This window comes from Lotus japonicus, chromosome 6, assembly GCF_012489685.1.
Source record: "Lotus japonicus ecotype B-129 chromosome 6, LjGifu_v1.2".
Lineage (NCBI taxonomy): Eukaryota > Viridiplantae > Streptophyta > Magnoliopsida > Fabales > Fabaceae > Lotus > Lotus japonicus.
The window spans coordinates 43,358,093-43,373,068 of record NC_080046.1 but is presented as its reverse complement, the minus strand read 5'-3'; the positions used below and the strand labels follow the sequence as shown (position 1 = coordinate 43,373,068).

General features: G+C 36.5%; 1 protein-coding gene and 1 long non-coding RNA gene across 2 annotated transcripts; both read left to right on the top strand.

The window, feature by feature from the left end:
- Window positions 1–3,116: 3,116 nt before the first annotated feature.
- Window positions 3,117–4,114, top strand: LOC130722506 (uncharacterized). Its single transcript, XR_009013979.1, has 2 exons — window positions 3,117–3,616; window positions 3,769–4,114. It is a non-coding gene; the product is annotated as an uncharacterized LOC130722506 (long non-coding RNA).
- Window positions 4,115–4,959: 845 nt separating this feature from the next.
- LOC130722505 (zinc finger CCCH domain-containing protein 22) lies at window positions 4,960–10,441 on the top strand. Its single transcript, XM_057573249.1, has 4 exons — window positions 4,960–5,191; window positions 6,436–6,744; window positions 8,147–8,207; window positions 9,263–10,441. Exons 1-4 carry the CDS (start codon window positions 5,063–5,065, stop codon window positions 10,249–10,251), a joined length of 1,488 nt encoding a protein of 495 aa, XP_057429232.1. The 5' UTR covers window positions 4,960–5,062; the 3' UTR covers window positions 10,252–10,441.
- Window positions 10,442–14,976: the final 4,535 nt, after the last annotated feature.

The following is a 14,976-nucleotide window of genomic DNA, read 5'->3' as shown; positions in this document are numbered from 1 at the left end:
GGACTAGATGGAGGGTAACCCAGTCGCAACCACACAGCCATGGCAAATCTACACTCCCTAAGACAGTGAAGCACCGTTTCTTCTTCTTCATTGCATAGCCCACATGTTGCGGAAGGGGTCATACCACGCTTGTATCTGCACTCGTTTGTTGGGAGAGCATCATGAGCTGCAAGCCACACGAGGACTACACACTTTAAAGGTATCTTCAAACGCCATATCCACCGCCAGTGAGGGTTAGGACCTAGCACATCTCCCATTCCAGCAATTCTCTGATGAATGATCCAATCATACCCTGACTTAGTACTATACTCACCATTCACATTCCCAGTCCATCTAATACTGTCCTCAACATGAGGATTCAGACGAGGTTCATTAGCGCAAATTAATTGAGCCAAGTTCCCAGGTAACAAAGTCCACAAAAGATCCAATCTCCAAACATTCCCATCCCAAATATCCTGAAGTTTCTTGTCCACATCATAATAATGCACAAAATCAACTTGCTGGCAAAGGGGTTGGCCATTGCACCACGTTGCATTCCAAAAGGAAGACATACCATTACCTATTTGGAAAGCAAACCCCTGCCCCAAAACGTTTCTAGCTCTCCCAAAAGCCTTGAAAACCGGAGATCCTTGATTCACATCAACGTCCATAAACGACCCAGTAGGAAAATAATTAAATTTAAGAAGACGCACCCAAGGTTTATTAACATCAGAAAGGATTTCCCAAACATGCTTCCCCAACAGTGCAACATTATGGTCCCTGGCTTTACGCAAACCCAAACCTCCAATAGATTTCAGAAGGGCTATACGGTCCCAACCAACCAGATGGATGCCCCTTCCATCCCGATTTTTCCAAATAAAATTTCTCACAGTAGCATCCAACTTGTCACAGACGCCTTGCGGAAACCAGACCTGACTCATGCAATAAGCAGGCATGGCGGTGAGAACTGACTGGGCAAGGGTGATTCTACCAGCTCTGTTAAGGAGCTTGCACTTCCAATCCGCCAAGCGAGAGTTGATACGGTCAAAAATGAAATTAAAATCATGCTTTGTGATCCTTTTCTGGAAAATAGGGAAACCCAAATACCTGCCAATATCCGTTGTGATGCCAGCGATACTATTCTTGTCATGATTTGTCATCCCATCATAGCCTAGAATTTTAGATTTAGCCTCATTCACCTTCAAACCAGAGGCTTTACAAAAATTATCAAGAATTTCTTTTAGCAGCCGGACTTGGTCCTTCTTGGCTTTAGTAAAGAGGAGCACATCATCTGCAAAAAACAGATGAGACAAACCAGGGCCATTCCTAACAGTACATATGGGGTCCCACCTTCCCTCTAAGACAGCAGTAGCAATAGCTGAACTGAATCGCTCCATACACAAAACAAACAGGTACGGGGAAAGGGGATCTCCTTGCCTCAGGCCACGCTTAGCCGGAAAAGATTGCAACCTCTCGCCATTCCACAAAATAGAAAGGTGTGAGACTGACACACAAAACATAATCAAACGAATGTAGGATGTGGGAAAGCCAAAAGCCACCAAAGTTTCCTTCAAAAACACCCAATCCACACGATCATACGCTTTCTCAAGGTCAAGCTTGAAGACAAGATTACCCTTTTTTCTCTTGGCTTTCCACTGATGATACACAATCTCTTGAAGGGCTATGGCATTATCACTAGTATTTCTTCCTGGAATAAAACTGCTCTGCATGGGGCTAATAATATCATTCAAGAGAGGCCTGATTCTGTTAACAAGGATTTTGGTAATCAACTTGTACACAACATTACACAAATTGATAGGCCTGAAATCCTTGAAAGAGAGAGGGTTATCTACTTTTGGAATGAGGGCAATTAAAGTCTCCCCTAGGGCTGGATCAAACTGTTGAGTTACAAAAGCATCCCTAACACACTGGAAAACTTTGTCGCCCACCACATCCCAATAAGTCTTGTAAAAATAAGCATGGAAGCCATCAGGTCCAGGAGCTTTGAAAGACCCCATGTGTTGGAGAGCTGAGAACACCTCATCCTTAGTGACGTCGCGCTCAAGGCCTACCATGAAGTGAGCAGGAATAGTAGGAAGACCCGTGGTAGGCAATCCAGATGAGTCAACTACAACTGTCTCAGCAAATAAAGACTTGAAATACTCAATGGCACCCAACTGGAGGGTCTCAGGTTCCTCACACCAATTCCCATTAGGCAAATTAAGACCCAAAATGCGATTCCTCCGCCTACGAATAATAGTCTGAGCATGGAAAAAAGCAGTATTCCTGTCACCATACTTGACCCACTTTTCCCTGGACTTCTGGAACCACAACATCTCCTCTTGAGCAAGGATATCATGGTGCTCCTTTTTCAGCTTATCAAGTTGGAGCAAGAGGGCAACAGAATCAATCGTCTCAAGCTTCCTCTGAATGGAGGCCAAACAATTCTCGACATGTTTTTTCCTACGAAATATATTACCAAAAACCTTCTTATTAAATTCTATAGAGTCCCTTCTGACCTCATCCAGGGTTGTTAAAATACAAGGCCCACCATGATGCCAAGCCTCCTGAACAACATCCTTATACAAATGATGGTTAACCCAAGCAGCTTCAAACCGGAACGGCCTGCCACCCAAGTTCTCTACTTTCTTCCCACACCGGAGTAACAACGGGCTATGACCAGAGTGCAGTCTAGGGAGAACCTCAACACCTCCTTCCAAAAACCCTACTCGCCAACTCAGAGAGGACAGAGCACGGTCCAGACGCTTGTGCACAGGGAGGCGACCTTGGCAGTTGCGAAACCAAGTGAAAGCCAGACCTGTAGCACCCAAGTCAATCAAATCGCAAGAGTTTATGTTATCCAAAAAAGCTCTTGCTCGAACATGAGAGAAAATGTCACCACGTTGCTCAGTTGAGGCCACCGTGTCGTTAAAGTCGCCAACCAAAAAAAAGTCTTTGTTTAGAAGAGCAATATTAAAACAATAATGAGTTATGCTAATTAACCGTATGATTAAACTTTATATATAAAAATGGCAATTAATAAGGAACGAAAGTAATACTCGGTAGTGTAGACAGTTCTTTCACTGTTTGAAATTATATTATTCAATTATAAAGTATAATTATTAATTTGGCTTAAAAGCACATTTGGTCCCCCACGATTGAGCTTCGTGCAAAATGAGTCCCTAAACTATTTTTTTAGCATTATTAGTCCCTCACGTTATCTCCTGTTACTACACTTAGTCCTTCTGTTAGATTTTAAACGGTTTTTGCTTTGGTGGAGTTTTTTTAATGACTTGGAGGAGAGAGAAGAAAGTTAACAGGAGAGAGAAGTAGGACATTAGGAGAGAGAGTTGCACATGTTGAGTGCTGACTCTTCAATTTTTTTAAAAATCTCAATTAATATTTTTTTCAATTAGTAAAAATCTCCCAATTAAAATTCTCAAATCACGTTCAATTTTTTTTCTTTCTCAAATCCTCATCTGGCTTCTTCATCTTCATAGGTTAAATGTTCTTCATCTTCACCATCCTCAAATCACCTTAGCCGAACCAGCAGACAAACCCCACCAACCCACTGCTCTCGAGCTTCACGGCAAGAAATTCTGCAGCCATCGCGCGTTCTACCTCGGCCAGCCATCGGGTTCTCCTTCTTTCTCATTAATGGTGTTTATTTTCGAGTTTTCTTTCCAGATCTGGGTTCTCCAGATCTAGTGATGGTGGGTTTGGTGTGGAGGGTTTGATCTGGGTTCTCAATTTTAGTATTCCTGTTTCTGCTGATTTGTTTTCTGATAGGGTTTGGATGCTTGCTGTCTTGTTTTGAGCTCCATGACGATGAATTGCTGTTATGGCTTTTGGTGACAAACTCACTTGGCATCATCTCTCTTGTTAGAGGGAGAGTTTGGGAGTTTGTGTTGCCCTTCATCTGGTTTATTGCCAGTTTTTTTTCCTTTCTTTTTTGCTGTTTTGTTTCCTTGTCTTTCTTGCGTCTTCTGTCTCATTGTTCTGAGCATGAGTTTCACAAATTGGGGGTTGTGATTTGGGATGAGGAAACCCTAGATTTGGTTCTCAGCATGAGTTTCTGAGCATTGATTTTAAGGTTTTTGGTAAATTAAATAGAAGAAGGGGTTGTGTTGATGAATTCTTTTTTCTGGATTTTATGTTTTCAATGATGGAGAAGATGATGAAAATGAAGGAGGAAGGAGATGAAGATTCAAATTTTTTTTATTTTAATTAATTTTGTCAGTTTAAATATTAATAAAAAATTCCATGTAGGCACAAACCGTTAATTTTCTAACGGAAAAGGGGTAAGGGACCAATACTATTAACAGAGTATAACGCTGGGGATCAAGAATGCTATTTTTAAAGTTTAGGGACTCATTTTGCACGAAGCTCAATCGTGAGGGACTAAATGTGCTTTTAAGCCTATTAATTTTAATAAAAGCTGGTGCGGTAGATATTTGAGTGGGTAAATTTAACTCATGTAAAATGAGACATTTTAGTCGATAAATGCAAGTATAACTATTGATTTGAAAATGGTTGAGTGTGTAATCAAATAATTTCACATCTATAATTTTGAGACAAGTTAGTTGTCCCACTCAACAATAAGGCTAACATGAGGTTTTTGGTTAACACTTTATTAAATAGGTGGAAACATCACTTTTATCATGCTTTTTTGATGATAAATAATGCAAAGCGAAAAATGAAATAAAAACTTCTTGAAAAAATCTATTTTATTTTCTGCTTTCACTTAACAAGCAAAGTGCCATTTCTTCTAATTTTATATTTTTGCTTAAAATAGTTAAACAAACTACATTATATTTTATTTTTACTCATAGTATTAAGGGCACAATGATGCAGCTGTCAATAAAAAAAGGGCACAATGATACAAATTTCCATCAAAATTAAAATGCAAAATAATAATTTTGTCGTATTAATCAATTTGTGATTTTGTTAGGTTTGTACTATAAATGTTAATAAAATAGAAATGGAGAAGATGGAAAGAAGGTGACAAGGGGAAGAAGGAAAACCTGCGATATGAATAGTTAGGGTTGGGTTGGGTGGTGGCAATAGCAAATAGCAAATAGCAATGGGTAGCTCAGAAGAGAGGGTTCTTCTGGAGGAGCAATTGGAGCTTCAATTGCAGGAGCAAAGGGATTCCCTCTCTGCAATCGATGAAGCTCTTCTCTCTGATCCTACCAACTCCGAGCTCGTTGCGGTATTCTTTTTTCTTTTCACAATCGATGACTTAGTTTTGTTAAAAATTGACAATATATGAGGACTTAGGGGTTTTGGGTTGTGAACAATTGGAGGTGAACAATTGGAGATTCTTAGGGTGCTTTATGAGTTTCTGCATTTTTAAATCTGTATGGATGTTACTTGGATAATCCATTTGAGTAGTTCATTGGATGTTTTATGGCTATGCATGTGTGTAAGTTTGAGTTTGATTGCTGTGCTGTGTAATGTCTGCTATTTTTGGTCATATGTAGCTCAATTAAGGCAGATAGTCTCTAGTTTGTAGAAAGTATCATTTGGCACGGAGAGGAATGGAACCAAGTTTTATTTCATTCCACCTTTTTCGCTGAATCAAAATATACTTATTTTTAACCTTATTCACCGTTCTGTTTTAGTTTCAATATGTACCAACCAAAATACAAACCATGTGTTATGTTCTGCCCCACTCTGACTTATCTACCAAATGCTACTTTTAGACTCACGTTTGTAGCTCCAATGATGCTCAATAGGCTGTTCAAACGGTCAACTAAAGTCTCGGTCTTACATGTGGGATATGTGTGGAGGGTTTGATTTGAGAGTTCTGATGTCCTCACAGATGTTCATGCGTTAAGAGAATAAGAGTGGGTTCAATACCATGTTCCAAACTGTTGCATGGATTCAAAACAAAAATGTCTTGAAACGTGAGATTTCTGCATTTGCTGCTGTATTAGCATAGATTCAAAACAACCGTGTTCATCTTGCAACACTATAAAATCTAAACCGGTTCAAAACTAAAATCACATAATAAAAGCTGATTCTTAAAATAAGAACTGGTTCACTGAACCATAACCAATGCGGTTCAATTCGGGTGACTCATAATCAGTTCGGTTTGATTGACTTGTTTTTCCAATTTGGTTTGGTATAGTTTTCCATGATGAAACGAACTGTAACCAGGCCTCGGTCTTCAGCGAGGTGCATGCCATTGGTGCCTTGGGGGCATCTTTCTGGTTTCGGCTAGGCATATCTTTAGTGCCTCATAATGTAGAATTTTGTTGACTCTATGAGATGGAGTGCGATTATGACTAACAGCATATACATGATGGAATATTATGGCAGTGTTTCATCCATGTGCCAACCTCACCTAGTGGGAAACGGCTTATTGTTGTTGTTGTTCTTGATCATGATAGCCAATCTAAAATATCTGAGGCTAATTTTGTGATTTAAATCTCTTTATTTTTGATATTGCAGGTTCATGAAGAGCTTGTTCAGGCAATTAAAGATGCAGAGGAAGGGCTTCTTCATCTAAAACGTGCAAGATTATTACAGGAAGTAGATTCTGTGCTGCATAACACTAATATGTTTACTGAAGAAGAGAAAGTGGAGCCCCTTGATCCCACAGATGTAGAACCAGAGCCCCTGGAGGAAAAAAGCTATTCTATTGGATCTAAATGTAGATTCCGTCACAAAGATGGGCGTTGGTACAATGGTCAAGTGGTGCAATTGGATAATTCAGTAGCAAAGATTTCGTTCCTTACTCCTACATCTGAGAATATGCTGGTATGTAAGATTATCATTTGGGTCAAGTGTGGCCATTTTATTTTTTACTTTGGTGACAAAAAGTATATTATGGTATTCTATCTACATTTTCAATACACTTTTCCTCCCCTTAGTTTTCCTCTACTGTAACTAATTAGAAAATACAGAAATTTGAAATAACAACAGTTCATTCACATAAAGGAAAATAGGCAACACAGGCATATGATAGGTATTGTGCTATATTTGTAATTTTCCTTGGTTTTATTTAGAAATAAAAAAGAATGCCAAAGGATAATGCTAGATATGCTGTCTCCATACCCCCATGACCCTCACCCTACCGCTCCCCCCTCAAAATAAATAAATATATTATTAGCTACATGTTGTTATCGTTTTAAGAGGAATGTTTCAAGTGTTAGTCCTTGTTAGAGATATAAAAAAAAATTCATTCATGTGTTTTCCACCAAACTCCTTAACCGAATCGTTGGTTCATGATAGCTTAAGCTCTTGTATTTGTTTTTGTTTTTCCCCATTTTCTGAGGATTCCTTATACTCTTTATTTTTGTATTGTTTTCTCTCTCTAATTCTTATTCAACTTCTCTTATCCAAAAAAATAGAAGTATGTTTCTAGGATTCATTTGAAATATATTACAATTGTGCAGTTATCTGAACACTTCTTCTCTATTTGATGTTACTAAAGTCCATATTCTTCCTTTCACACTTTAAATCTGTTCCTTAGCAACCCATTCAACACATTGTTCATATGAGTGTCGTGTTAATATAGATTTGTAGTCCTGACACAGCTCATGAACACGCTTTTTATGTTATTTTCGGCTTTCAACTTTTTCTTGTGTCTGGATTACAAGATACAAGAACAGATTATTTTAATTGAATTATTTGCAACTTTTATCATGAGTATTGTGTTTACATATCATTATATATTGCATAATCAATACAAACCCTTTTTAAATGCATTCAGTTCTTAAATTAATAATAACTTGAAACAAATTACATGCAATAATTAAAAATTAAGTTGTTTTTTAAAGGTTCCAATTACATTTACACCAATAAAATTTCCTAAGCAGTAAAAAGTGGAACTTAAAACGCCCTTCAATGTGGCATATAAATTTTCTATTTCTCCTTTGTATGTCTCTTTCTTCTTCCTTTCTCACCATTTTGATCATAGTTCTTCAGGGATTTCACAATAACCTCAACAGCCATTAATCGCCATATATGATGAAACTCAAGAAATATCATTCTTATTGAACATCACATGTCTTTGTAGTGAGTGAAATGGAGTGGAACTTCCACTTATTTTAAGAAGTTTTCTTAGCTTTGTTATCCCTCAAAATTTGGGTTCCAGATTATGCTATAAAATCAATTGCTTTTCATCTCATTGTACTAATGCTAAAACACCGAAGTGCAGATGTGCAAGTTCTTTTTACAACATCGATGTCGATTTGGTGCTAACTGTCGCCAATCGCATGGTAAGCCACTGTTATTGAGCAAATTGAACAGAGTTGGATAGAGGTGAAATCACTTGGACCCCATTGTAATTAACTTTTTCTCTAAACTCTAGTGACACTTGCATTTTCAAGTGCAGAAATCTGATGAACATTTGGAACCCTCTTTCCTTGATAAAGAATTTGTTGAATCATGTCTTTGTTCAGATTTTGGAAGCTAGTTCATTTGAATATACTCTAGGTTGGGGATCCAAGATTAATCACCTGATTATTAGATATGACTTAAGATATCAATTATCAACTTATTAAGGGGGTGATTTATACATTATGATATTTTTCCATTAGAAGATATAAACTTTATTTGGTATCAGAAAATATGTAGGTGGCTGGTGTTTTTTTTCACCCTGGGGAAGCTGGTATAATAATTCCTATCTACATCTACATTTCGTTTTGATTCTTCCTGGGCTTTTATTTGACATTTTTCTTTTAAAATTTTTATGAAATGATAATCGTTCTTCTTGGGTGAAATTTATCCCAACTTCAGAATCACTTCCAGATACTTTACTAAGTTTCTCACACGGTTATAGGGTGTTTGGAAATGAGTTTTGCACACACTCCAAAGCACATCCAGTAGAAGCTATAATGGGGAATGTCCACTTTGACGGGTTTTCTGACCTCAATGTGGTGTGGTAACACAATACCAAAAGCCCACTTAGTTCTATTGTGTGATCAGAATCACTTCTAATGTTTATGGCAAACAAGAACAATGGGGGAGCAGTCCGAGAAAATAAGCAGTAAAAACTTGCAGACTTAGTACTACTAATCCACTTGATTTTTTCTTTGGACATTTCTATTTAGAGTATAAACTATAAAGGGTTAGAAGCCTTATAATCCCTCTTTTTCCAAGCTGATTTGAACTGTCGGTTTGGATGGTTTAGTATGTGACCTCAATATATCACTTGCCTATTTCCAATTATATGTGATTACTCCTTTACATAATCTACTTGTGTTTTTTCTCCCATTTCAATGCTCGCTTATTTTATTTAGTATATAATACCTATCTACTATCTACATTACAGGAGTTGATGTTCAACTGTCCTCCCTCAAGAGATATGTCCCAACAATCTGGAAGCCATCCCTTGTGGGATCAAGTATATGGGCACTCTCAGATGCAAAAACAGGCATTTGGAGAGAAGCTGAGCTTGAGCTCTGGGATGAAAAAGCTGGAGTTGGACAAGTTGTTTTCAGAGACAGTGGAAGTTCTATGAAGCTTTGTGCAGAAGAAATAGTATTATCTGAGTATGCAGAAGTAAGCGACTTAGAGAGTGATTCCAGCTTAGAACAATCCGAGTCCAGTGACTACGATGAAGAGGAATCACAAGGTTTAGGATTTCTAGAGAGTACCAACTTACAGAAAGGTATTCAAACCGACACTGCTTTGTTTGCTAAGTGGGAGAACCACACTAGAGGCATAGCTTCCAAAATGATGGCTAATATGGGTTTCCGAGAAGGAATGGGTTTAGGTGTAACTGGTCAGGGAATGCTTGATCCGATACCTGTGAAGGTTCTGCCACCAAAGCAATCCTTAGATCATGCACTTGATTCTCGTAAAGGGGAAGAGAATAATGAGAAGCAAGGTAAGAAACGGAGCCGAGGTGGTAAGAGAAAACGTGAAAAGAAATTCGCAGAAGCGAATCGCACAGCGAAAGAGGAAGAAGAATCAGCACCAGATGTCTTCACACTAATAAACAATCAACTGGCAATGCATGGTGAAGCTTCCAATGGTGGATCAATGAAGAAGCAGCAAAGTAAAGATTCAGGGGAAGTTAAAAAGGTGGATAGGAAGGTGTTGGTTGCTTATGAGGATGAGGTGAAGGGTTTGAAGATGAGGGTTGCAAAGCTTGAACAAATGGTGAATGCTAACAAAAAGGAGAAGGCTGTTTATGAGGCTGCTATGAGAAAATTAGTTGAAACCCGCAAGGCTTTGGCAGAGGCTGAATCAGTTCATGCCTCAGCCTCAAATACAGTTGTTGGCAAAGAAAAAGAGAAGAGATGGCTTAAGTTTTAGTAAGGACTTAGGACTCGGTTCTGTCTGTAGTAGCATAATATAATGCCTTCAATTTATTGTAATGCTGATACTTTAAAAGAAGAAAAAAAGGAAAGGAAATTTACTGGGTTTAACTCAGCTAAGATATTAGGAGATTGCACTGTAGTATGTAGCCTTCTACATGTTATATTCTATCATGTTTGCTTTTTTACTGGTTGGTTGGTTTGCACTTTGCACTGTTCTTTAGTCTTTGATTTGTCACTTACCTCCTTTACAAGGTTAAGGAGTTGGTTGGAATCTGATTTCTCACTTTTCATTTGACATACTCATCAACCTACCCTTTATGGTTTGGCTTATTCTGTAACTATAAAGGTTTATATATTTTGAAAAAAAATGATGGATTTGGCCTTTGGGAAGTAAGTGTATAGGCTTTTTTACAACACTGATCAATTACAATGTGTGAAAAGGAAGAGATTATTGACATTTCTCCTTTTAGATGATGGTTTTGGCTGTACTGCAGACTAAATATCAACACCTTTAGTTGAATAAGTCATGTTCCTTTGTGATAAAAGGCTTTGGCTATAGACACTGATGAGTGGTGACCAACCTGCAAGACAAGAAACCTTGATAATTGATATGACCTGTGGACAACCATGTTCCAGACATGGTTATCTTGTACTATATGTTGTAAGGTTTTATTGGAAGAACCCTTATATGGGCCTACAAGGAATCTTCACATGGGTTTAGAGACGTGCAAGATAAGGGTCAAGTGATTGTTGACAAAAAATAAAAGACTAGTGATTGGAACAAATAAAATAACAGTTTTAAATTGAGGTGTGTTCTTGACCAATATAAAAATAAAATAAAAAACTAACAGAAGTGAGGTGTGCTCACCCTTAAATTAAGGAGGAATTAAATTAGTCCATTGCGCATTCAAGAATCAGGGACATGCATTGAAATGACTAGGGGCAAAGTCCTTGTATCTCCCAAATCCCACTCCCAACCCTATACCTGCTCTCCCTAAAAAAATAAAAAAATAAAAAAATAAAGGAAAATGATGCATGGACATACAAATGAATGTCATTTGTGTCATTCATTTGTGCGACACCCATAAGAAATTGTGGCAGTAAAAACTTGCCACAACTTAAATGTGTCGTTGTTTATGAATAGCGACTGAAATATAAACGGAATTAAATTCCTTTACCCAAAGAAAAGGGTTAATTTCACTAGACACTCTAAATTAATTATTTTTAGCTTGAGAAAATGTTCACACTTTTTCATTAAAATGTTTTTTTTTTTCCTTTTTCATAAATGTGAACCGGGAACTTTAAGTTCTAGAAACACTCAGGATTCATGAAACAATAATCAAGAGAACTAATTATTGGGGATGGGTTGCATACTTGCATTTTGCAATGACAGCAGCTTTCTTGTCTTGGACGATATGATGCTACAATTAATGCAGGCAAAGAAACTTTCAAACAAGATTCCTGTCACTTTCTACTCTCAATTTTATTTGTTGTGAGCTTCGATTCTTTCACACTTAATTTTATCTTCGATCTCATTTCCATCATATTTTGTTTATATCTCTATCTCTTCTCTTGTTATCTTTGAATTAGGTGGGAAGGTAATATTTCTCTTTTTTTTTTTGCTACATCGGAAGAAATAGTATTTCCCTTTTTGTGTCTAATCACTTTTTGTTGTGAATTGTGAGCTAAGTAATGCCAACTGTTGTCCAGACATTCATCATTATATGTAAACTATTTTATGATGCCGTCCTGTTAATGTATTAATACTACTCACAAAACAAGAGGATCACGCTTGTAATTAAGGTGTTACATTCATGTATTGTTGGTTCAGCACTATATTTATATTCCCAGCCCAAAACCAAAAACATATAAGGAATATGATATTGTGATCTTTAAACATCTGTAATTTGATTTAAACACGGTTCTTTTCCTTAGAGTGATCAATCAGCTTCAAATACTGGTAGCCAATAAACACAATGATTGTTATATATACCACATTTGTTTTGGACAATGATCATAAAATTGGATTCTTATTTTGTTTTCCTCCCCCTATGTTTAGCTTATTAAGTACATGAAGTCATTGCTGTAGCATGTGGAATTTTTACAGGTAGGAATTTTTCTTCAATCAAAAATCTTACACCCTCCGGTCACTATTATAAGTAAAAGTTAGTTTTGTAGGTTCAATCAATAAATGATGTATGTGATCATTTTAATGACTACATACATCATTTATTGAATTAATCTAAAATACTAATTTTTGCTTATAATAGTGATCGGAGGGTGTAGTGTTTATATTCAAATCAGGCATATCATCACGCCACAATCAAAGCTGTGCCGGTTCTCAGAAGCAATTTGTTGCTTTCATCTCATTCAAAGTCCAATCAAAGCTTGTTATGAGCATTTGATTCCTGATTAGTTTGAGCTATTAATTAGACATGAGTCCACACCAGCTTCTATTCAGATTTTGAGTCACAGCTGGCAATAGGGATGCAAAAATTGTTGTTATCAGGGTAATTAAGAAAACATGGCAATGGACCCATTAGAAAGGTAAATATCCAGCTTTCTTCCACTACTCCAACAAAGTGTTTTGTGTCCTACCCAACAAAATCACAATCATATTATTATAGGAAAAGTATTAAATATACATCCATGACAAACATAAACACCCAAAGTGAGAAAAGAAGAGTAACGAAGACAAGTAATAATAAGTATGATATATGATGTTATATGATACGAATAGAGAAATAAAAAGAAAAATGAGATGTATTTGGCAGGGCAGACCCAACACTAAATAAGGTTTATAATGAATTTTAAAGTGAGACTTTTTAAAAACTTTTCACGTAAAAATAATTTATAATTTATAATTTATTTTTCGAGTTTTTCATATGCAAAATCATTTATTAAATTACCATAATCAATTTGATTTAACATGTCTTTTTCAATTGATAATAAAGGTAGTCCATTTAATCTTTGTTGAGACATGGTTAATTTAAGATAAGATTTTATTATTTTAATTTTGGGAGCCTTTTTTACTTAGTATAAAAAAAAATTGGGGGTCTAAAACTCTTGTTTGGGTGTCTTTACCCTTGTTCGGTCTGATATTTGGGATCTCTATATTATTTAGATGTCTATGCATCATAACTGATTTGAAAAGAGATTCTGGCTAATTGGCACCAATTAACCAAAAAACCAGTAACTAACTGTGGTCCACAAGCCAGGAAGATTCCAAGCACAAGTCTGTGTGAATGGAAGGTTGTGAGGTCCACCAGCCCACCACCATCTCTGCCGATGGGTTCATCAGAAGGGCATGCTTTGCTAGTTGCTGGCCGGTCACATTTTTGAGTAGAAAATGACAACATGACCACCCAAGTTCCAAGAAACTTTTTAGGCTTCATGGGAACTTTGAAGATTAGTTACAACTTGAAACAAAATTAATGGCTGTCTCTTAGTTATTATTCTCTTTTGATATACTGAATTTGGACAAATTGGATGTCTCTACTCTCTATACATTAGTATAAAAATGTAGAGCTATTTTTATTTATTTATTAATTATTTTTTATTTTATTTTATTTGGACCCGCCCACCTATATATGGGCTAAAACTTTCAACCCACCCCGTCTTAGTAACCAGTAAGTTTTTGATATGTTAAGTCATGCCGTCCTATAAGAATTATTATGATTCTGAACTTATTTTTAATAAACTAAAAATTGTAATCAACCATTGAATTTTAAAAAGGGTGCTCGATCGTTCCTCTTTCTAAATCTGAATACTCACACAAAATGAAACTTCATGTACACATACTGACATACATATCATAAAATTCATTTACACTTATTTATAATCTTATTAATGTGATATTATCCAAAAACTTGAGTGGCTATAGATTGCAGGGGTTGATAGAATCAGGGGTGTCGAGTGAGATATCTCTTTCATTGATTAGAATTTTCTCCTTTTCATTATTAGGTATAACTAAAATCTTTTTGTTGAGTGTGTCTTTGCAACGAGATTCCTAGAAACAGTTTATATACTATTATTTTTTTTTCTTCAATGTCAGTATTAAATAATTTTAATGTTAGAAGTATTTGTTGGGAAATGTAAACTTCATTAGTGTAATTTCAGAGCTCGAAAAACAGTGGCGGACGCACATCAATATGAGGGGAGGGGGTTCAGATGGGGGTTCATCTGAACCCCTTGAACAATTTTTTTTTGCACTTATACTCCTCCTGTATAATATTTTTTTTGAACCCCTGAAAATTTTAAATTACACTAGTAGATCAAGTTTTGCACCTATTTGCACCAAAGACTTACACTCACTTACTCCTCTCACTCTCTCTCTCTCTCTCTCAAATACGCGCACTTAGCCGCTCACCCTCTTTCATTTATAGGCAACCAGTAACATAAACAGAATGAAGAAGCATAAATTCAGTATAGCAAAATAGAAGTTCAATTGCAGTCCGTAGAAGTCTAAGAAATAACTATTGAATGTCAAAAGTGATACTAAAATGATATATATTAATTAATAAACCATACATACATATGCATGTGTATATATACATAAATATTTGCAGATACAATTTTTCAAGTGACAGATACTTTTGCCTCTGTTTTTACTTATTTGACTGCTAGTTTTATGTAAGATCGCTAGTGTTAGTGTAAGTTGTTCAACGATTTCAGAATATGAAATCACGTAGAGGACAAGTATGACTTGTATAATTTCAGA

Bases quoted from the DNA above. Each gene is read 5' to 3' on its own strand.
- LOC130722505 (XM_057573249.1), top strand. From the start codon at position 5,063: ATGGGTAGCTCAGAAGAGAGGGTTCTTCTGGAGGAGCAATTGGAGCTT. The intron at 6,745-8,146 runs GTATGTAAGATT...ACCGAAGTGCAG, and splicing joins CTACATCTGAGAATATGCTG to ATGTGCAAGTTCTTTTTACA. The intron at 8,208-9,262 runs GTAAGCCACTGT...TCTACATTACAG, and splicing joins TAACTGTCGCCAATCGCATG to GAGTTGATGTTCAACTGTCC.